The sequence below is a fragment of the Anabas testudineus genome, chromosome 4, assembly GCF_900324465.2.
Source record: "Anabas testudineus chromosome 4, fAnaTes1.2, whole genome shotgun sequence".
Lineage (NCBI taxonomy): Eukaryota > Metazoa > Chordata > Actinopteri > Anabantiformes > Anabantidae > Anabas > Anabas testudineus.
The window spans coordinates 18,973,165-18,997,549 of record NC_046613.1 but is presented as its reverse complement, the minus strand read 5'-3'; the positions used below and the strand labels follow the sequence as shown (position 1 = coordinate 18,997,549).

The window sequence follows — 24,385 nt, the reverse complement described above, 5'->3', positions numbered from 1 at the left end:
ACTGATCGTGTGTGCTGTAGCATTGTGCAGCATCTCTAGTTGTGCTGTGGTGGTTTTTTCTTCCCTTTTCCTATTTCTGGACTTGTACGGGTTTTAGATGCTGGGCAGGTTGATGGCAGTGATTCCTTTTGCAGCCCTGACTGTTTATAGTCTCTACTTGTCTTGTTTAGTGGATTAATCAAATTAGACGGGGATGGATTTGCTGAGAACAGATTCAATAAGTATAACATTTCCATCCAGAATATGCTATTACTGTTGGTTTAACCTCCTGAGAAGACTCAGGACGTACACCCTCTGTTAGGATTTTTTGATGATTGTGTTGGCATTAGTGACTCTAACATAACCCTAGGATGGGTCTTTCAGCTCCTCCCAATTAATCTGGGTGCATTCCTCTGTAAATTGGCATTTTTCACAGTTTACCCCAATTCTCAGATTCATACATGTATTTTTCTTCCACAGACAGCTTGTGTTTTCAGGTTTTCATGTCTATTTGATCCTGTTAAAAAGAAAAAAATCCAAGACTAAAACCAAAAGTAGTCATTTAGAGCTATTTACTGTTCAACAACCACTCTCACACCTGGATAACGAGAAACACCTGTTAGTCACATGTTCCAATATCATTGCTTGGTTTTAGTTGATCTAATGCTAACAGGTGAGAGGTGCTATATGTTATATTGTTTAATATATTGAGGTGTAAATACCATCAAATTAAAGCTGGAATTCAAAATTTTCAACTCACATTCGTCTTGTGCTGTTAAACTCAAGTGTCTTCAGTGTAGAGTAAAAACAAACAAATTAGCCTTGCTGTGCCAATGCCTTTGGATGTAATTATTTATAATGCAGACACTGAAGCCCAAACACTGTATCTTAATAATCTTTAATTACAAAAACAAAAAAACTATGACAGGAAAACAATAAATAAAACTAAAGGAAAATAATTAAGTACAAGCAGTAAAATGGCAAAAAAAAAGGTTACATGTAGAAAATATTAACATGCTAATTACTGGTTATTTGACACCAGAGGTTCTTGATCTTTTCAAACCAATGACATGACTTTTGTAAAGGAAAGAAGATCCAGCACAGACATAGATGTATTAATGAAATTGTCACATCATTGCTTAGTGAAGTGGGTTTACCATATTACAAATGAACGACTCACAAGGCCCCAAACATATCAAAACAAGTAAATTCCTCTTTTTTAACATATGAACAAGATATGAAAATATTTGAGCTTACTTCAAGATGTCTGCTCTCCAATTCAGACCCACTACCTTCGAAGGTAATGCAGCAGATTATGCATTGAAATAAACACAGCCTGTTGCTGTACATTACTATTTTTACATAAGGTCAGTGCTATACTATTCTTCACTAACATGAGCAAAACGACAGGCATAATAAGTCACTTTACAAGTGTCCTTTGGCTCCAGTGATGTCAGGTGATTAGACTTTATTAGTTCCATATAAACACCAAACATGTACAGATGCAGCCATGCAGGGAGTCTGACTTTTCACATACATATCTTGCGATGCTGCAGCACTGTGGCACTAATGCCATGAGCAACTGTTTGGAATTGGAATATGTTTTCAGTATGCACATTTTACTGCTATGACTAAGTACTGTACTTAGTGCTTAAATTAGCGAGTACATGCACCGATTCAGTGAATTTCATACATGTTATGAACAATATTATCAAAGCCCATAACCTTTGCTCTATCTTCAAGAATAATGACTGAAATACAAAGAATTATTCCCAATAGAGCATTACAATTGATGTTGTTAAAATAAAACTATCGGGGTAGAAAACACCATTCATATAAAATTTTAACAGAATTTTAAAAATTTTATTTTATAATTATGACTTTGGTAAAGTTTGATTTACTTTGTGAAGATGCTAAAGTCGTTTGTAACGATGGCTGTGGTGCAGCAGGCAGTGGCAGCTGTTGGGCTTGGGCCTGGAAGAAATGATTTATCAAATTAAGTAGATTAGGCAGAAAATAAGAGGTACTACCCTTAAACAAAAATACTGTTTAGTACCATGTAAACATATTATTGTTTTTATTAGAACTACACAAAAATGCAGCTCCTACCTGTCAAAGTGTGGCATTGACAGCTGGAGTGTGAATGGTCTTGGAGACTGCAGCACCGTTGTTTCCCCCTGCTGTTAGCACCTGGAGCTGCAGCTGGTAAACACTGTCAGGCTGAAGACCACGGACTGTCACCGACCTCTGAGACTGTGGACGAATAAACAGGGTTAGTTCACACACAAAGATGGATTATCCTATCTATACAAATCTTTGAAATGTTTTTCTTTTTATATTGCTTTACATACATAATATATAGCATTTCACAAAACAGTGCTTAACGAAAAAAACACAGATTGATTGCAAACTGGAATAAGTTCAATGCAAAAAAGAAGAAGAAACAACATAAAAAACAAACTGTGATTAAAAGCCAGCCCAAAAATAAGGGGGGCAGAAAACAACAGCTGTTCTGCAGATCAGAGACTACATGCAGGGGTGTAAGCTGTGAGAAGGTCGACTATAGACAGTAGCATATGGGAAAACAAACTAGTAAATTCAATTCTGAACACCGCAGATAGCCAGTTCAAAGAGGTGAGAATGCTGAAATGTGCACATAATTTATCGTTCTAGTTTTCTTTGGCTTGTATACAATACCGCTATATTTTAGTCTAGATGACTAGAAACGAATGCACGGAAATGCTGTGCAATTAATAACACTATCAAGGCTGTGTTAAGGTAGCTCCTTAATTCAAAGAGATTTTCCTACGAACACACTGCAGCACTCTGTTTTTCCCTCACCGGTGCAATGGTCTGTGTCTGAGAGATCAGTGTGTCTTCCTGCCCTTCCACTGCTGTTGAAACTCCCGACTGGAGCTTCCAGGTAAACTGAAACCCCTCAACAGGTGCAGGGCCCAGGGCATTCTGGGACATCCTCCAGCGAAACGTGGTGAGCAAGGTGCCGTTGACTTGCTCGAAGTCTGCAGTCAGCCGCTCTGGACGCAGTACCACTTTTCTGCCTGACAGGAGGCGCTCTGACACAAACACAAACAGAGGCACACAATGTTTAATCATCACAAAACGCTAAAATTATTTCTCAGTTGGTTTGGTATGGCAAAGATTTATGCTAAAATAAGCAATTACTTTGATCTTAATGACTCTCATTAAAAGTGCATTTAACTATATTTTGCTTATAAAAAAAGATCTGTCAACACTGCTGTAATTCTGTGATAATATATGGGGTTTTACTTCCTGAGTATGTGCAACAGTATGTATAAGTATGTCTACATTTAGTGGGTCTTAATGCGTCAAAAGACACACGTTACAACAACCACTTTATTTCACATTAATAAGGGCCTTATTAAAGGTCAGTTTAACTGCCTGACATCTGTGTTTAGTTACCTCTACCCTCTTTTTTGCAGGGCAACGCCTTGCCTCCTCTGACCCTCATAGAAGAGCAAGTTGGGGTCGTCACCCAGGCAACAGCCTCTGATCCCGGACCAGTCTTCAATGCCACAGCGACCCGGTACTTACAGCCAAACTGCAGGCCTGTGATGGTGTGGTGGGTGCCCTGGAGTGAAAGAAAATCAAATGGAGTTGGGGATAAAAAGAGCGTTTAAAGACACGTTATAGTGAGGTGTACACAGCTGGTTGTTAAAACTGACCGATTACAAGGTTCCATAAAATATACATATTACATCTATTTTCACATGGAAACCTGTCTCATATAAGCAGCTTGTTAGCTCCATGTTTAAATAAACACCACAGTTTGAAGCAGCACTTGGCGGCTTTCTAGGCTGGCAGTTTCAAAAGGCAAGAATGACGTAACTGTTTAAGAGAGGTTGAACTTCAACAAACAGAAATCATGTTCTGTGTCCTCAGTAAACACTTTGACATTTATCATTCCACTGGGCATGTTCGATGAGGATTACCACTCAGACAACACTGGATAAATGTCTAATCTCAGTGAGCCCAGTTTTCTCTTGACACTCTTGTTTACAGTGCACACTCAGTACCAGTAAATCTATCTGTGCAGTGGCTTTAGAGTTGCTGGGATTCCCGAGTGTTTGGTTTGTTCATCTGTTCAGAACCACCTCTGCCCTCACGTACATTGATCAGCCACAACCCTAACACCACCTGGTGGTGTTATTGTTGTGGGGTCAGCATGGGTTGTGGCTATACAGCCCCACACGCAGCAAGCTACTGCTGCACTGTGCTCTCAGCTATTTGTCGGTCATGGGCAAACTAACTTATTTCCCAAGTTACCCAATGTCAACTACAACAGTAGAACCACGAAGGGTAATTAATATGACAACATGTTCTGCATGAATTCTGAATTACTATGCTCGTGGGAACACACTAAGCTTTAGAAATTGTTTTACGTTGTTGCCCTGATGTACTGCATGTCTTGCCACAATTTAATTTAAAGAGGTCTACAGAGAGTTTCTTAGACTTCATTGCATCTTTTTTGACATTGCATGCAGTCTGCATTGTGGGACATTCACAGGTGTATGCCTTTCTAAACTGTTCTATTTGATACAGGTGAAAACCAATCAGATTCTAATAACTAATAACAGATTCTAAGGATAAATACAGCAAACAGGATGTTGTGATCTTAAATTTACAAACACAGTTTCATCACTGCAGTTATTGGGCGAAATTGAAAACTAAATCTGCAAATAAACATATTTGAAAATGTTTAAAATGCTTATAATTGTACTTCAATATGCCAGAGAAACTTGGAAAAAACTGAAGCAGCAAAGTTGTGTCACTGACAAAAATCTTGGCCATTACTGGGATGCAATCCAATATTACAACCCTGCAACAAAGTGAAAGTTGTGATGTGTAGTAGTTTTGGTTTAAAAATATGAAAATTGATTAATGTTGATGGCCTGTGTATATGAAATTGCAGATATAGAAGTATTAGTTAGCATCATTACTTTAAAAACAAATTATTTGAGTCATAAAAATGTGGGACGTTAGACAGGGTTATGATACTGGTGGCACAGAGACCTGAAGTTAAAAACAGGCACAGGATGAGGGCATTCCAGACTGATCCTGAATTATGGTGATGAAACCAGATCTCTAATACACACACACACACCCCACACACAAAGAGGCACAACAATGTTCACACAGAAACAAGACACCTTTACACAATCTCATGAATACAGAGACACTTAAAACCCAGCTGTTGTACCTGCACTGTTGTTGTTCTCTCTGTGCTTGTAGCATTTGTACTGCAGGTATGTGGATGCCACCGCAAAATGTATGGACCAGGGTGTCTTTGTCTGGCTGTAAAGCACAAACGAGAGAAAAGGAACATAGTATACATGTTTGTTTTTACCTATGTGATCATCTGAGAATATAAATAATGATGTTTAATTACACAGATAATTGTATAAATCATATATGTGTAATTTCATCTACATTTCTCTCCATGCTCTCTGTTTCTATCTTATTAGATTATGAGCATTACCTGCTGCTGGTGGACGTATTACAGTATTTTCTCATGGTATAAACTTCCAACTGCTCTTATTAATAGCACTGTCTTCCTTTAGCTTGTCTAATTGTTTATGTGACCACATTTTATGCAAAACCTTTTTTTTTATTTAATCCATCTGTATACAAACTAAACACTAAAGACATGAAGTGTATTTTGAGGTAAAGTGGCAGTTTTCACCTCAGTATATTGGCATATATGTTTCTACTGAATACTTTTCAATGAAAAACACGTGGTCTTCATTCAGAGAAGTACAAAAGCTCGATGTAGAGCTCAAATCACAAGAATAGGACACACAACCCAAAAACACAATGCCTCTGGCTGTGGCATGCTCTTTTTTTCTCAGTATTTTTAGTTAATATAAAGTGTTCCTTAGTGAATTGATTTAATATGGGTTACCCATTTTTAACTTTTAATTCATCGAAGCAATGGAATTTCTGGAGTTACACTGTTTCTGGTCTAGGTGTCTTTGAACTGTTAAATGCCAAATCTGTGTCTCATCTAAATCTCATCTGTAAAAATGTGTTGTCATATCAACTCACCATGGTGAGACCATTTCCAAAACACCTTGACCTGCAGTTGGTTGTCATGGTAATGAGGGGCAGCAACCTCCAGACGCAGGTTTCCAGGGGTGACTGGGTTCAGGGGGGACTCTGGGTGAGGCAGCGAGGAGGAGTGTAGGACGTCAGAGGAAGCGGGGGAGGAAGACGAGAGGGAAGGAGATGAGGGAAGGGATGATGAAGAGGATGGTAGCTCGTTGGACCTATCCTCTGCTCCTTTGGTGGAGAGGAGAGGAGAGGAGAGGAGAGGAGAGGAGAGAGGAGAGGAGAGGAGAGGAAAGGAAAGGAGAGGAGAGGAGAGGAGATTTAAAGTTTGGCTGATTTGCTGTCATTGGAATGATAACAACAGTACACTATGAAACTAATTTGAAAGGCAAAGCTGATGAGTAACAAACCTTGCTTCTTGCACCATAAAATAAAATTTTATGTGGTTAGAAAATGTTCAGTTTACAGAACACCCAAATAAATGTAAATGTTTGGATACAGGAGAGATGGTGACAGCCTATGTATGTCTGTTTTCCTTAGCAACGCTGCAACTTTTTCATACTCCAGTAAGTAGTGTTTACTGTATGCACCAGTTGCTCTGAAATCCTATGAATGGATGTATGAAACCTATTACAGCATATGGATTTTATAAATATATTGTGCCAGGAATATCATAAACTAGAGAGGAGAGTGCAGCCGGTAGCTAGCTTTCCTGTTAATTCATTCAAACACTAATTGGCTCTATCTGGCCTAAGTGACCCTCGTTAGCACAGAGCAACACCATGCTGATTCTTGAAATGTGTCAAATATTAATACTTCCAAATTATAAATGGCAACATGTTCCAAATATGTTCCATATAAAATTATTGTTATGTGGTTTTATAATAGAGCTGCAGCTGGCTATAATCCCCTGCTGGGCTGACCGACAGGTCACCTATAAATACCTCTGTTGCCTGGACGACCATTAACATCCACATTTCCACTTTACTGTGTGTGTCAGTGTATTTAAACAGTGCAGCTGTAGGTAGACAGAATATGCTGACAGCCAGCAAACAGCAGCTTCGAACTAATGGGAAAATCATTAACTCAATAATGTATGGCGCTGTTAACAAATGGTAGCTGCAGGCTGTACATTAATTATTTACTATTAGCATGACAAGTTCATGAAATGTTCAAAAATCTGTACTTGACCGAGTTTCTGTTTGGAGAAGTGTTGCTCAGAGAGTCCTGACGTGGCTGCAACACAAACAGTCCAGGTACAGTTTACACTACTTGGCCAAGAGTCTACTGAGCTCCTCTTACCTTTAGAGCCCTACGTGTTTATTCCTACATGTCAAAGCTTAACCAGACATTTTGCTGCAATAGTTAAAATACTATTTAGTAATATAACAAATTTGATCTAAACATTATTTTACACTCAATAAGTGCCCTTTGTGATTAACTGCAGCTGTTACCTGCAGGCATATTTACTTTGTCTCTCACAGTAACTTTCACCTTGTATAAAACTCCACAGCCACTGTAAAGTACATTAAGAGTTAACTATTAACTCCAGACAGAACAATAATTACTAACCCAGAGTCCTGTAAGTCTACTAATTATACATAGTAACACACACTTGTAGCAATGAATTAAATCTTGATCATAGTACAAAAACCAACAAGGAGAACACTTTTAGTTTACCTGTATAAGAGATTGTAGTGAAAACTGTTTGGACTCTGGGACTCTTCAGTCTCTTCTGACCCCAGTAAGACACTGTTTGGACAGACAAGATGTAGGAAGTGGCTGGTAGCAGACCCCGAAGCCCCAGCTCACACTGGGCCTAAAACACATAAGAAATGAAAACATGGATTGTATAAACATACGTTTCTGACCTGTTGTTCTTGGCTACTTCTGAATCTGCACTAATCCTGTTTCACGTAATAGATTTAGATTAAACTCTTTTGAGACTCTGTAATTTTTTTTTAAATCAATCAATAAATTTAAAGCAAGAACACATTTGTCACATCATCATCACCATCTTCATTATCCTTGCTGTCAACATCCCCATCATTCTAAGCACAGAGGGCCTGCTTTAAGACTGACAGTCCAGACCTGTTCTGCTTTAGCTCCAGTATGACAGACAGCTCGTTAACAGGCTCTTAGTCAGGTCTGTGTGGACTTAGTCACAACAAAGAGATGCTTGGGTGATAACAACTGTGTGTGTGTGCATGTGTGTGTGTGTAGGTCTGTATGTACATTAAGACAAAAGAGAGTAAGCATGTTAAAGGCAGTTGTATGGTGACCTAGAGAAAGAACGGGATTGAAGTTTTTCCATTACCCTAAAGATAGGCATAACATACTGCATGCATGTATACGTGTAGGTATGTCACTCTTTATGTGTGTATATTTGTCAAACTGCATGGATTTTTATTTCGGTGCAAAACCATTATATGTAAGAAGTTAATGTATTTAAAATTCATTCAGTAGACGTTTTTCCATGTTTGCATTCTTCGTCTAATTTTCTCTTCTGGTTTAGTGCTAAAGTAAGTCCTTCCAGTCCTGAACAAATTTCTGCTTGACAGGATATGTGTTTTATGAACATCCATGGAGCATTTCATCATGTGGTTACGCTGAGTTATAGGAAAGCTGTTATACACTGGGTAGCAATGGTACTGCGCCTCCAACCTGTTGTGATGCTTCTCTCTCTGTTTGTGTCTAGATGCAGCTGCAAGTAGGAAACACTAGTTAGGGGGGCCTCATTTAAATTCCAGGCCTCCCAGTCAAGCAGAACAGAGAACCAGACTTACAGATAAATGGCTCCACCAGGTTAAGTCTGGGATCGACATCACTACTTAGGATAGCTAGCTCCATATGAGTGTGCTTGTGTTAAAATCTTAAAACTCTGATGTTTACGTTTTTAATTTTCTCCTTTTCGTAAAGCAAAAGCTCACTTCAAAGTTAAGTGGCTATAAAGCTGAGGGATCCTGTGCAAACAGTGCCTTCATCATTCATTATCTTGCCTGTTTACTACTTTGGAGAAAAGAAACGTCAGGTTCTCACTACAAAGGCAATCATACCTGTGTCAAAGCTGTAATATCTGTGTTGTTTACTGTGATTATGGGTATTTTGGTGCTGCTGTCTGGACTTTTCATCACATTACATCCCCAATCCAACCTTTAAGGTGTTTTTGCTGCATTAGATATAATTTCAAAAGCGAATTAAGAAACGTGTTAGGTCTCTGAAGAAGTTAAGAAGTTACTTTTGATCTGAGCAACAACGTGAAAGCAATGATTTACGCTATTATTATGCTTCATATCCGAACATTCTGTTGCTCACTGGCCACGCTGCATTGGTAGCTACAGGACTGAATAAAATCAACATGTCAGTTCAACTCAACCTGTCCATAGATCTTAATACTGTACAACCATAATAACACTTTCACTAATGACTGGGTGCTGGGGTGACTGGCATATTGTCAGTACATTCCCAGATGCTCTGACTTGAGTTAAACACATTAACTAAAAGCAGGAAAGCCACTTTCTGTTATCAGTCTACACTGCTAAGTGGTCAAGGTATTCTAGTACTATAAAGTCAAACCTCCATATTGCCACAGCATTTTAACAAAGTCATGTCCCATGAAGTTAATGGTGTGCTTGTCTGAGGACAATATTACATTTTCAGATCCACAAGGAACATATGGTCAAAATGTCTGCAAGACTTCAGCAATAGAAAAGCGTGCCAAGCAGCAATTTAAGAGAGAATATGCTAAAAGCAGATCTACTGTAATGCCCATGTAAAGCTTTTCTGTTAAATACACTGCCTGTCCAAAAAAAAAAAGGCTACTACTTGGATTTAACTAAGCAAATAGGTAAAAGCCTCCCACTGGATAATTACCACATAGATGATTATTTTTCAGCTGGCAACAAGTTATTCAAATCTAACTGATGCAGTGAGTAGCTTCTCTTTCCTTAAACAACTATGTCAAAAGACACATCCTGTGGTCGTGGAAAAGATGTTGATCTGTCTCAGGAGGGTCAATTTATTGGAATGAATCAAGCAATGAAAACAACTGAGGAGATTGATGAAACTACTAAAACTGGGTTAAGAACTGTCCAATGGAAGAAGGTCAAGTGTTCTGATGAGTCCAGATTTACCCTGTTCCAGCAGTGATGCCTACTGTACAAGCCTGTGGGGGCAGTGCTATGATCTGGGGTTGCAGCAGTTGCTCAGGTCTAGGTTCAGCAATGTTATGTGCCCAGAGAATGAGGTCAGCTGACTACCTGAATATACTCAATGACAAGGTGCACTGGTTATATTCCAAGATGACAATGTAACGATTCATCGGGCTTAAATTGTGAAAGTGGGATGATTGCACAACCTTTTTTACACATGGATTGTCCAAAACCGAGTCCAGACCTTAACCCCATTGAGAATCTTTGGGATGTGCTGGAGAAGACTTTGTGCAGCGGTCCGACTCTTCTATCATCAATACAAGATCTTGATGAAAAATTAATGCAACTCTGCACGTTAATAAATGTTATGACATTGCAGAAGCTTATCTAAACAAAACCATGGTGAATGCGTGGCTTAATCAAACCTAAAGGGGGTCCAACGAAATATTAGAGTGCAGATATGGATAAAAAAAGTGCAATGAAAAAAAATAAGTGCAATGCACATTTCATGTTGAAAGTATGTAAGTTCAACAATTATAGGGAAAATCAAGAGCATAATTTTATCATCACCTAATTTTTCCTCAGTATTTAACATAAATCCACATCCTAACGTAGAGTAGTGCCTCTAGACCTAATTCTCATTCGCAGGAATTTTTATTGGCCACAAGTGGTTCAGCAAGACATTCTTCAATTTGAAGACACTGTCCAATGTCTGACATTAAGAATGAATATAATGAAGTGTTAAAACGGCTGTAGCTCCAAGAGTATGGTGTAAGCTGTTTCTTATTTACTTGTGTAATGGTGTACCGCAAATACACAACACGAAAGTTGTTATCACAGAAAATGAGTTACTGTATTGCAATTTGCACCACAACATGCACACAGTAGCTGTTTACAACTATTCTGTTCTGGCACTATAAAGACCTGCAAAATCACAACAAAAATGAAAAGCAGCAACATGGTATGTGCACACATGTTAGTGTGAGATGCATGTGTTTGCAGGCCTAGTAAAACTTCTCAGGTGCAGCTAGAGATCTTATGTATGCCATATGTATGTGTGCTTGTTTAATTCAACAACAAGTGTATAGTATACGTTTCCTTACCCCTTTGGTCACTCTGCTGTTGTTCTCCTTTTTAGCTTGGGTGTGTGTGGGCCGTGTGTTGTGCCCTGTATTTGTGTGCGCATTCAATGCATGTGCATGTTTGTGCTCTGTGTGTGACTGTCGAGGCATCCAGGTGACTCTGTAGTTGTGGACTGGCAGGTCTCCCTCTCTGGGGGGCTCCCAGTGTAATAAGACCGCCACTGTGACCCCACTTCCCCTGGACCTAAGGGGAGTAAGCAAGAAGTCAAACGTCACAACATGAATCTAAGCGAATTCACGGTAATAAGCAGAAAGAAAGGTACCGCCAGTGAGTGGTAGTAAAATAGATTCACAACTTGTTTATCCTGTTTGTACCCTATTTAAGTAAAGCCGCAGACATTTAATATCATCATGTTAAAAACAAGCTACAATTTAATCCCTACCTCTGTTATTAAATGTTCTTTGGAATAGCACCACTGATCCAACACATGGTCTAACCTTTGTATGACCTTGTTTGCATACAGCTCACAAATAGAAAAGACACTGCAGTATATGATTGGACAGAGATGAACTTTAATTTTCATGCAGCTACGCAATCTGACAAGGACTGTCTATCTACCTGACCACAACTTATGATTGATTACACACAACAGAAGCTTGCAATACAGAAAGGATGCTCAGCAACTAACCCACAAGAGCAAACAGATTAATATATTTTATTTAATATGTTTAATTATTTTCTTCCTGGATACCTTTCTGTGAACTGGGACGCTGGTTGTGAACCTGCCCCGTCCAGAGTCTGGTTAATCACCCTAATGTTTATTGGAGGTTCGGGAGGTGAGGGATCTGCAAAGAGAGACACATGGACACACAGTTAGAGAATAGTAGTGTTACACAGTAATCAAACTCAACCAACAGACATCCACATGCACAGTATTTTCTGTTAAGCCACCAACTTCTGAGTAAATTTGCCAGTCAGAGTTTTCATTAAAATCAATAGCCAGCTTTTTAATTGTGTAACCCCTGATTAAACGTTGCACAAACTTAATTACTAGGCCCCATCTATTAAAGATGGCGGTGAGATCTGCACTTACAAAGCAGAGGTTGTTCACCAGCTGTATTGAATTGTCTAATAACTCAATGTTTAATGTGCTGAAACGGTGCAGAGTAAAAAAGCCATTCCAGAGGGAGGGAAAGGCAAATTTCCTATTGGTCTCATTCGAGTTTACAAAGCCAATTCGATTTACAGCATCAAAGGTGAGTGAAACTGCAGAAGCCTGAAGCCACCTTTTCAGTAGCTACCACGATACAGACCAGAAGCGACCACCACTAGTCAGTGTTTGCCTCCAAGACAAAATCCTGAGGTCGCTGCTCTTTCAACACTGGCTCTGTATCTCATTAGACCCTCAAATCCCAATCCTGTATTTGATTAAAACTACAAAATGTATATGATTAAAACTACATCCCCCATGACAGGCCTCCCACAGGCCCCAGGCTGTGCTTGGCTGACCCAGATGCAGAGATCAAAGTTGGGGCTACATATTAGAGCTGCACAATCTGTCCTGTTTGTGAGTGTGTGAGTGGTGTTTCTTTGGGATAAGCAGGGTGTCTCTTGGTGCCAGCAGTAATTGCCAGATCAGGACCAAAATGCACACACACTCTTCTCTGAGGCCTTTTTCAGTCTGTGTGTCTCCCTCAATCAGCTGGATTTCTTGCTATTGTTTCTTGAAACGGAGACATCAAGATGCGTTTTCTGATCCAGACATTCTCTCGTGATTACTGCTGGCAGGTCATGTGCAACTACTATCTGAATAAACAGTAAAAGGAGGTTTTTGAATTCAAATTCTCTGTCTGGTTAGTATCAGGTCACAGTGGAGGAAGCTCAACCATCCTGACATCTGCCAGCTTCCTGATTTTTGACCTCTGACCTGCAGCCCCTGACTAATCAAACTAATGAACTGGAAACACAAGACTGAAGAATGTTTAAGTGTGTGTCTTTAACCTTTAACCTAGCCCCTAAACAACATACACATGGGTACATACACCCATGCACACAAACACTGTTTATTAAGGCCGAAGAATTCTGGGTAAAATACGAATCACAATTTATTTCTCTCAAAACTGACATAACAATTTACTGAGTGATGTATTTTCCTGTTTTCATTGTACATTTTTGATTGTTGTCTTTATGAAGACAGAACAAGCAATATGATCATTACTGACTACTAAACATAAACTTAAACCTTTAGTCTGCTCTTAATTATAACACTAAGACCATACCCACTGGCTTGGCTTAGCACAAAACCTAACAACACTGAAAAAGTCTCCTTAAAAAGACACGTTAGTGTGTCTAAACAATATCCATGTGCATTTCCTGACGTGCAGCCCAGGAAAGTATAATTCAAGTTTTATATGTAACAGACACACACCAGAGTGGTGTTGATCTTCTCAACTATCAGCAGGAAAGTACATAGGTGTATTTTCCAAATGTCCAACTATTCCTTTAATAACTTGATGGGCCACCAGGAGCTGCCAGAGAACATTCAGTGTGCTATGGTAGAAGATTAAAAAACTTGTTGGAGCCTTGAGAACTTCCAGCGTTTGGTGTTTTGTTGATGGCAGTGGAAAATGCTATTTCAGACACCTCTTCATAATCGTCCATATGGGTTCAACTGATAAAGAACCTTTTTCCAATGTGCGTTCCAACCTGAAGTCATTATTCACATACAAACATGCTCTAGTCAATCCTGGCAAGGGATTCCTATCACTAGCCAATTCTGGCACAACACCAATATTACCCAAATCTGCTAAGCATTAGTGCTGGGACCTCCTACTGGGGGGGTGGGGGGTGTAAGTGTGTGTGCACTCGTGTGTGTGTGTGAGTGAGTGACTGTCTTACTCTGACCCACACGAGGATTTCACTAAAACAACTGAATGTGTGTGTGTGTGTGTATGTGTGTGTGTGTGTGTGTGTGTGTGTGTGTATATTCTGTTTCATATCGGTGTTTTATGGACTGCCTGATAGTTTTCCTGCTGCGTGTACCTTATCCATCAACTCTGAGTGAAAGAGAGAAAGAACAGGGAAAGAGAGGAAGGGAAATGCTCCTGAGTTTCTGACTTTTCCACAGAGGGTTGTAATATCTCTCATAAAACGACACTATTGGAATGCAAGAATCTGTCTCTTGGCAGAATCTCAAAATTTACAGATAGGCTACATAAACATGCAGGAGAAATTGTCTGCAGGACCCTCACTGCAGCTCTCTGAAGAAAATAAGGGGCATCTGTTGCGAGTCTGCACATATTTACCTTTGCTGGAGATGTAGTGTTTGCTTGGTGTGGTGAAACCTCTGCTGCCTTGGCTGTTAATGGCTGCTACTCTGAACTGGTACCAACGTTGGGGTCTCAAATCGGACAAAACCACATCTTCTGAAAGAGTCTAAAAATAAACATAACACAAGTATGACATGAAAGGTGGATCAGAGAAAAATACTGTAACCATTTTCAGTCTTGCTACCTTTCGTTATCTAAAATCCAAAACAATATGATTCATAACATAATCACTATGATGTTTTTAAATAATGCATCTTATTCTAAAAGCAAATTTACACATTATTTCTGGTTTATTAAAAATGACTGCATCCAGTTAAGAAATATCCTGGGCGATAACTTCTTATAGAACGATAGCTGTATTGTTTTTACACTTCTGTACAAAATGAAATAAAGGTAACATGCTGTGGCACGAAAAAGCAGGTGAGCCTTTTAGAGTTTCATGGTTTCCTGCATCAATTTGTCATGAAACATGATCTGATCTTCATCTAAGTCAACAGTATTAACAATTATAATGTGCCTAAAATAACACAAAAATCTGATCTTCCATGTTTTTATTGAGAACAACTACAAAAACCTCACAGTGCGAGTGAAAAAAGTATGTGAACCCTTTAAAGAATTTCTTCAGAAAATCTAATTGGAGTCAGGCGTTAATAACTAAGTTAAGCCTAAGTTAAGAGAATTAGTTTGGACTAGAGCTACTTTGACTGACAAAAACCACTTAAACTTTTTGAGTTTGCTCCGCACAAGAAGAATGCTCTTATGTGAGCCATATCTGGCCAAAAGGAGCTTTTGGGGGATCTACAATCAAGAATTGTTCATTTACATAAAGCGTGAAAGAGTTAAAAAAAATATGTCAAAGACCAGTCTACAGTTAAACAAACAAAATATAATAGGAGTCACTAGGACTGTGGCTACTCTACCAAAAAGTGGACGACTATTCAAAATGACCCCAAGAGCACAACAAACACTCATTAATGAGGTAAAGAAACAACCCCAAGAGACAGCCAAAGATTTGAAGGCATCATGATCATCACTGGAATCAACAGGTTGCTGGTTACTAAAAAAAAACATTGCTGCATGCCACGCCGAGAGAGGAAGTTTGCCAAAGAGCACACTGACACTCCACAGCAGTTTTGGCAAATTGTTTTGTGGATTGTTAAAAATAAGATTGAACTATTTAGAAAGAACCCACAACACTACATTTGGCGTAAATGAGGATATCATCATGAAAACATCATTCCATTTGTAGCATGGTGGAGGAAACACCATGATTTGGGCCTGCTTTGCTGCATGGCCGGATTGCAGTAATTGAGGGGAAGATGAAAATGTTAACATCCTTTTCTTGCATATAAGCAGGTCTACAGTGTGGCCAGGGAGCTTTATCGTATACCTACTTAAAAATTATTAGAAATATATCAGTGCACATATTGCAGACTACAGTACCCACAGTTAAAGGTGATCAGGGAGATTGGGGGTTCACTTAGGTCCACTCAAGCGCACACAAAGCAAATTTAATTTGTTCACAAACTCCTGGGTGGATCGTCTCTACTCATCATCATCATCATCTACTCATACCAACATATCAACCTGCAGCCATTAAGCACCTGATATAAATATGGCCGTGCCTCAGGTTTCCAGTAGAACATTACTTACTAATGTCATTGTGACAGCCGGAAACATGGCATCATAACTAATGAAAGGGTCAGAATTGTTACTATTTATTATTAGGCTTGAATTTAATATTAACATTATTGCATAATATTTATAATATCAATAGTATTTCTTAATATTTAAAAACTGCAATAATCAACCACAGAAATACTTGCCTTACTTTAGTGCAGGGCTGTTTTATTAGCTTACATTTAAGTGTACCTAAACTGTCAAAAGTGCATACAGTGTATATGTCCTCTATCCTCTCACAAATCTAAGATATGTCTTCTTTAAAAATATGACAGAGCCCTGTGCACTTTCAGAGGTTTCACAGGTTAATGAGCTGGAAAGTGAGATGAACACAGTCAGATTGGAATTCAGTCTGATAATAGTGAAATTAAACGATTTGCCCAAATTATCGTTGAAACTGTTAAAGATTCACATGTTTTGTCTCCCTGCGCAAATGTAATCACCGTTTAAACTCTACTCATCCACAATCACACACACACTCACAGACACGAGCTGCCATCTATTTAAGTCCATAATGATTGTTCAGTCATTCAGAGTCAGCCGGTGGAACGACTGTGGCTGCCTGTGGTTCCTTTTTAAGCTCTGCTTATTTACCTAACCTCACACAGGCACACACACACGGATGTACAGTGCACACACACACACTCACTCTTACACACACACATACGGTTTACCCTGGCAGAATGGGAGACTGGCTGGGGCGGAGAGGTTTAGACAGCAAGGCAGCAGACTGATGAGGTGGAAACAGAGTCTAACATCCATCTCCATAGCTGAGAAGTTTCATAATTCGAGGCAAATTGAGAGTTATGAGGTAAAGATATGTTATAAACTTTGTGGTGTTGCTTCACTGTTAAAGGCACAGGGAGCCATTTTTATAGCGTCAACTACTCTACCACAGTCGAAGTTGCTAGTCAGACACAATGATCTACATGCCATGTTGTTACATGTTTTTGTTCTGCCAACTTTTAACCAATATGTACAACAGACGTGGTAAAAAATACACAAACTCATAAGTGTTTGCCTAGAAAAATACTCAAGTACAAATGGAAGTATCTGAATTTTTTTTCCTCAAGTAAATGTATTTCTAAATTTTAAGTATTATAATCAGTGGAGAATTTGATGCTTTTCATAACATAAATGTAGACATGTAGTTATATATGTATTAGATTTGTTGGGTAAATAAACTATATATGTAGTATATGGTAATCCATCTCTGTTAACTACAAACTTGTGGAACAAAAACAGCAGTGGGTAATGGTGGAGCTGACTTTAACTATTTAATGTAGTGGTTTGTCCATAATCATACATAAACATTTATTAGTTTATAATAATTTCTATAAACATTTAAACTTGCAAAAAGTAACTTGTAACTTATGCTGTAAAATAAATGCAGTGAAGTGAAAGTAGCACTGTGGAGTATTTTCTTCTGAATTGTAGTAAAGTACAGTTCTTGAGTAAATGTACTTAGTTACATAACATGATCCGATGTGACAAATGTGAGACACCTCAAAAACAATAAAATATCATCCTCACGTTAGCTCTTTGGTTTTAGGTATTTATTATTTCTAACTCTTCTAAATCTTCTAATGCTCAAATAAAGGCCTACAGGTCATGGTAGTTACCATGGTAACAGTGGTCCATGGAGAGGCATGGTCTTCACTGGGATGGATGCCTACATTCCAGCGGGACTGGAGCATGTAAATGACGGGCTCCACGCTGACATTGAACTTGGACATCCACACCACCTTCACGTGACCCTCTGCGTTCTCGAAAAAGGTCATCTCTCGGCGAGGCTTCAGAGGAACACCTGCAAGGCCAAAAGAGAAAAGTGCTGTTATTTACAAGACATTTTAATACACGTTATTATGAGATGAACATAATGACAGTAAGAGTATGAAACCATAAGAGTTGGTTCAGAGAGCTCCATCATATGCCTTGTGCGCACTGTGCATTCAGTCTAGCCACCTAGACCTTATACCTTTACCTTCACCTGTGCGTCACCACCATTTTATCACAGGGCTCCACAGAAAGACTTTCTAGACTACCGGTATGTCTGATCAGTTTTGTTTGCCACAAAAAGAAAAGTAAAGGACACAGGATGCACCTGACCACGAGTGAGAGCAAAGAGTCGGTACTTTTGTTAATGAGAGATTTCGGTTTTTGGAGCTGCCATGAGGAATGGGATAAACTGCTGAAATGCAGGTGTCTAAAGCTTATAGAGAATTACCCAAGAAGACTCAAAGCTGTAATTGTTTCTAAAGGGGCTTCTACAAAGTACTGAATTAAGGTCTTAATACTTACTTGAACTCTTTAAATGTGAGTGAGTTAAGTTTAGATTTTTAATACATTTCTAAAAACACCTTTTCGATTATAGGTTATTGAGAGCTGACTGAAGCCAGGTGTTTAAACATGATAATAAATAAATCAGAAACAATAAAGTGCAATAAGTGACAGAGTCCGGATCCCTTGGAGCAACTGTAGTTAGTTATTTTGCACTTGCTACGGGTCCTGCTGACTACCACAGGTGTTTTCACTTTTCCTCGCTGATTAGGCCTCTGGGTCACCAGATTCTTTGAACAAATGATAATGGAGCTCTTTTCTCCACCAACAGGTGCAAGTAACAGGAGATGTCAATCAACTCTGGTTTGTACAGGAACACGCAGTCCTGAGAACATCTAATCAGCCAAAATAATGGATCACATGTGTGGGTATACCATGCACGTGCGGGCTTTAGTGTAACTCGTTTAAAAACCGTTAAGATGCTCCAATTGAACAGGCCATTGTCATTACTGTCAGCATATATTGACGGAGCACAAATGTATTTCTTTGTCTCAGGTTATTATATCCCTATCAGATGATCAAAAACAATTAATTATTTTAAGATATTCAAAGGATGTTACAAAAAAAAGTGAATTTACCTTTGTATAAATTGGCCGGAGCTTGGCAAGTGTGTCCACAGCCATTGGAGCAGCACTTTCTAGGGGAAGGACAATGCTGGTCTGACGAGCAGCTCTCCACACATGCAGCAGCAAATCCGACAGCTCGCTGTGGTGGAGGGCAGTCACCCTGACGAGACAGTCTGAGAGAAGCCAGAAAGTCCCTGCTCGTCACACACTCATTCTGCTTCTGAGAGAAAGAACAAGGAGGGAATTGTTACTATTACCATTCACACACAACAGAACAAACACAAACAGTCACACAGTGACAAAAAAAAACGCACTGCAGGAGTGAAAGTGTTTCCTTTAGTAAACTCCTAGTGACTCTTTGAAGAAAGCCCTGGAGATTGGATCTGAAAAGTGTGTGTTACCATGTGCGCGTATTTCTTTGTCTGTGCACATGGCTGCAGATCGGCAAAATGTAAACACAAGCTTTAGCTAATAGCTCTGAATTACCCTGTGTTTCTAACCAGTCAGCCATCTATCCAGTAACATGCTTCAGCTATTGTGATGAAAAACTAATCTATCTGAAAACCACAGTAACTGACTCTACAAATAACCATTTAGGGCCACACAGACACATATACACACACACATGCACACAAAACATCTCACATGCATGCATGCACAAACATGTTATTCATAACACACATACATAAGCATGCATAAATACACACAGGAATGCACTTTAATGGCTCACACAAACTAAAAACTCTCTCGATGCCAACAAAAGCAAGTTTCCAGTGCAGGACTGACGCTACCACCAAGGGTGTTGTGGTACACACACACACACACACACATACACACACACACATATACATAATGCACTGTCTATCTTACCTCACAGGATTTTGGAAAAAGCACCTTCTTGGTTTCCCACAGTTCCTTACATGGCTGAAGGCACTACACAAAAAAGAGAGACAAACTTTCAAACAGAAGAAGTGTACTGTTTTATTTCGAAACAAAATGAATGACACACAGCTGACTGCCTCATCACACATGCTAAATTGAGCACATATTGGGATATTGGGAACTATTCTTATTCACTTTATGTTGGAGTGTTAACTAGACAAAGATATCTGCAGCACTCTCATGTGTGTCCACGTCAAATATTGCAAACGGGAAAGAGCTCGTTTGGCTTCGTCCAAGGTAACAATATCCACCCACAACTCTTAAACTCACTAATTAACATTTTATATTATGTTTGTTTAATTTGTTCAAAAAATGAAGTAATTTATCATTTTATACTGTATTGTGCCAGACATCTTGGCTTTTCTAAGGTTTCACTGTGAAGTGTTATTGATCTAATCTAGAGCTACGTCAGAAAGTCAACATAAGCATTTTTCCCCAAAACGTTTTACTACTCCTTTAGAAAGCCGGGTCTTAAGAAATACACAGAGGCTTAATCAAAAGACCAAGAGTATATTACAGTATAGAAGTCTAACCATGTAGAAACTGCTTTCAATGTTTCAGCAGGTAAAGAGGGACATAATGCACACTCACACTAAAACACACACTCATCTGGTTTGCCACCTCGGTGAACTGGTGAATGATGGCTCTTACCAAATTAAAACCAGACAACATATAAAAACTGCGGTTTCACCCCTAACCTCCTTCTCCCTCCTCTCTCTCTCTCTTTCTCTCCCTGTCTGTCCGTCTATCTCCCTCAGCTCCCCTGTGTGCCTGGCTTCAATCATTCCTCCAATTTATTCCATCTTACAGATTTCCACAGAACAACAGAATCAACAAAAAAATAAATGGCTACTAGATTCAAACATCTTCTCCAAAAACCTCAGCTAGTCAGGACAGTTTTAGATTTATGACTATGTGTACCTTTAATGTTATCATCACATTTTAACACTAACACTACTACAACTATTAACTTTCACTTCATTTATTAAATTGGGAAGAAAATTAAATAATAAATTTATACAGCATCAACAAAAGCACTGAACCCACATGTCCTGGTTTCAGAGACTGCATCAAATCATCATGCTCTACTCACAATACTTCAGCACTGTGATGCTGTTACCATTTTGGTTTGTGTTTTTTTACATCATACAGTACAGCCCTGTGAACAGTTCAACCTTAGCTTCATCAGTCCACAAATCTTTGTCCTATTATGATTGTGGACCTGGACAGTGTACCATTGGGAGGGGGAAAATTAATTCCCAGATTTTTCAAGTTATTCCACAGGATAATGTCAGACTGGCAGAGTGAGCTCAGCCCAAAACAACGCTGTGAAATGACCTCAAGAGAGACGTTTTTCCACCATCACTTTGTTTATTTAATGGGATGAGAGATCATGACCGTTTGAAATATTATAAATATAATATAATGAGATCGGATCACATTTCGTGACCACTTGATGCAGAAAAGTACAAAGATTGCAAATGGTTCACTTATGTTTTCTTGCCACTGTATTACCACAATGGCTGGTGTGTTGATATATGTTATATGCTATATGTTATATGCTGATGCCATGCGTGAAACACTCTACTCTTGTTAAAATGCAACTGATCAGTATGTGTGAATATTTTGGCAATGCACCCTGACCATACAAATGGACAGCAATGATGAAATGTGTCACACCTGGCAAGTTTCTGATGCTTCTTTCTGCCATGAAAGGTCGTCATAATTCAAAACATTAAACTCTGTTTTTATGTAGCTACCTTTGATGCTTATGTTCTTTCCACAAAAAGCCCAATTCACACAGGAGCGTACCTCTTTCTCCACTGCTCGTAAACAATGCATTCCAAAAGGAGTCTGGGTATGAGAGGAGACCTAGAGATAACACAACACACACACACACACTCACTCACAATACTGTAACCAGACCCTGAAGTGTGATATGTTTCTTCAAGGAGCTCTCATGGGTCTCTTCTCTCAGCTACGTGCTGCTCAGAGCTTAAGGTTGTCAAAATCTCCCCAAAAACACCTCTCTTTCTCTCTCTCTCACACACACGTTCACACACCAACACGCTGCCTTTTCTAAATGCCCTGAGGCCTTCTTCACTCCCCCTTTCCTCCCTTTCTATAATCCTCTGTTCTCTTTGTCTCCACTCTTCACATTATAACCCCTGTTCCTCTCATCCTTGACCTCTACTCTCATTTCTATGCTGCCTTTCTTTACCCACTTCCTTGACTCATCTCAATATTCAGTGTATCCTCTCTTTCTTCCTCTGCTGTTATATACTACTCCTTCAATAGTTTGAGGTCCAGTGTTCAATATAGTGGACAGTAACACACCAGTATAATATTTCATTGCTGTAGGATGGAGTCTGGAGAGTATGGGTCTGTGCAGCCTTCGATGACTCAATGTGCTCATGCTGACCTGTGTCCACCACAGCATGTGGCTAATGAGTTTCTACTAACGTACATTATATTTTATGCTACTGTTTATTTGGCTCCACATAAAAGACAGGACTCTATTAATTAACAGTGGCCCTTCTCCATGAGAAGCATTTTAATTGGAACATATGATATTTTAAATTCATTGTATATACACAATACGTCTGTATGCTATTTGCACTGGACCATGGTACATAGTGGGTTGTACAGTAAAGAGAGAAAGGCTCAAGGCAGGAGAGGTGGGTGGGTGAGGTTAATGGATTTGAGCTAAAAACTCTTGGTATGTATGTGGTACACACCTTGCGCTCTCAAATATCGTAGTAAATCATTGAAAAGTACATGGTCTGTGTTTGTGTAAGAAGAGCCGAGAGACGAACAGACACTTTTGGCCTTGAAGGTGACACGATGAGTTATGTGTGTGAGTGAGAAAGAGAGAGCAGTAGACACAGCGCAGGTCAGAGGTCAGAGATGTTACTGTTTAACACAGCATCACGCTGTAACAACAGAGCTGAGATTAATGACTGCCTTTGTGTCTGTACAGTATGTGTGCACAGTTTGAATAGGAGCTCCTATAATAATGAATCACACACATTTTGCACACCTCTTCTCGCAGGCCTCCTCTGGCCTCTCCTGCTGTTTTATGGCCTCACCTGCCACGATGGAGGGATGACAGCCACACTCAGCGAGAGGGAGGAGAGGAAATGGGAGAGGGAGGGGGTGGAGAAATGTGGTTTCGAAGTGGATGGAAGGGAGGGTGAGAAATGAGTGTCAGTTGAAAAGGAGATAGGAGATGAAAGACAAACAGTGAAACTGGCTCAGAGGAGCGAAAGAGAGACAAAAAAAGACCAGATGTGCTCACTGTCTATACACAGTTCGGTATATTTGTATTTTCAACACACTTTAAACGTAGGATTTAGGACTGGGTATTATTTGAAATGTTTCTAGTACTGCACTGGACCCATGTTTTATGCAAGTACGAGCACTAATACCAAATATAATATAATAATATGTTTTAATACATGTAAAATCTGTTTTCTACTGTAAGCTGATATACAAGAAATAACTTTAATTAGCCACCCTGGTAGTTTTTAAGCATCAATAGAAACTAACTGTTAAGTATAAAAACTTAACTGCATGCTAGAGTCTAGAGTTCAGGCCACATTTTACACATTGAGTCTGAACTGAGTCTTTCTCATCTTAAACCATCAGAAAACTTTAAAATACTAAAAATAAAATCCAATACTGTACAAACTGTTATATTTCAAACCCCATACAATGAAATAATTTATATCTCTCCAGGCACTGAAGCTAGAACACATAATACTTCTATAACTACATATAAAATGAATGTCTATTATTAAACCTGTTTAATAATGAAAGCTGTTTCAAAAAGTCGACTTGTGATTAATGATTCACTGATGCTGTGTACTACATCCAGCAGTATTAATAGTGCTGAATATTGACACTAACTGTGTTAATATTGACACTAACTGTGTTAATATTACATTACATTTCACGGCACTAATTGACACAATGGAAGAAAGTGAATAAACAAAAAGTCTAAGTGCAACAGCATCTATAGAGTTTTACTGATGTTTGTGGAGTTCTTGCTTTATATTTCAAATATGCACACACGTGTATGTACAGTATACACACTCACCCAGACACACACACACTTGAAAAGTAGCAGAACAAATTCCAAAAATCCCTTTAAAAAGCATGTTAGGATTTTGCCAGACCTTTGTAAAAACAGTCAACAGCTTATGGGAAGCAAGCAAAGTCTGAAAGA

The 24,385-nt window shown here is 39.1% G+C and overlaps 1 protein-coding gene across 2 annotated transcripts in view; it reads right to left on the bottom strand.

Moving 5' to 3' along the window:
* Positions 1 to 907: 907 nt before the first annotated feature.
* Positions 908 to 24,385, bottom strand: part of anos1b (anosmin 1b) — a 38,508-nt gene continuing 15,030 nt past the window's right edge. Inside the window, exons 3-15 of one of the 2 annotated variants that reach the window (XM_026343864.1) lie at positions 20,086 to 20,148; positions 19,228 to 19,435; positions 17,932 to 18,116; positions 14,606 to 14,735; positions 12,052 to 12,145; positions 11,321 to 11,543; positions 7,747 to 7,885; positions 6,064 to 6,297; positions 5,219 to 5,313; positions 3,421 to 3,589; positions 2,821 to 3,053; positions 2,089 to 2,232; positions 908 to 1,953 (exon numbers count right to left, since the gene is read on the bottom strand). In XM_026343864.1, the coding sequence (XP_026199649.1) occupies positions 2,092 to 2,232; positions 2,821 to 3,053; positions 3,421 to 3,589; positions 5,219 to 5,313; positions 6,064 to 6,297; positions 7,747 to 7,885; positions 11,321 to 11,543; positions 12,052 to 12,145; positions 14,606 to 14,735; positions 17,932 to 18,116; positions 19,228 to 19,435; positions 20,086 to 20,148 (1,914 nt within the window). In that variant the 3' untranslated portion in view covers positions 908 to 1,953; positions 2,089 to 2,091. The remainder of the gene's footprint in view (positions 1,954 to 2,088; positions 2,233 to 2,820; positions 3,054 to 3,420; positions 3,590 to 5,218; positions 5,314 to 6,063; positions 6,298 to 7,746; positions 7,886 to 11,320; positions 11,544 to 12,051; positions 12,146 to 14,605; positions 14,736 to 17,931; positions 18,117 to 19,227; positions 19,436 to 20,085; positions 20,149 to 24,385) is intronic. The other variant, XM_026343872.1, reaches the window with a different exon arrangement.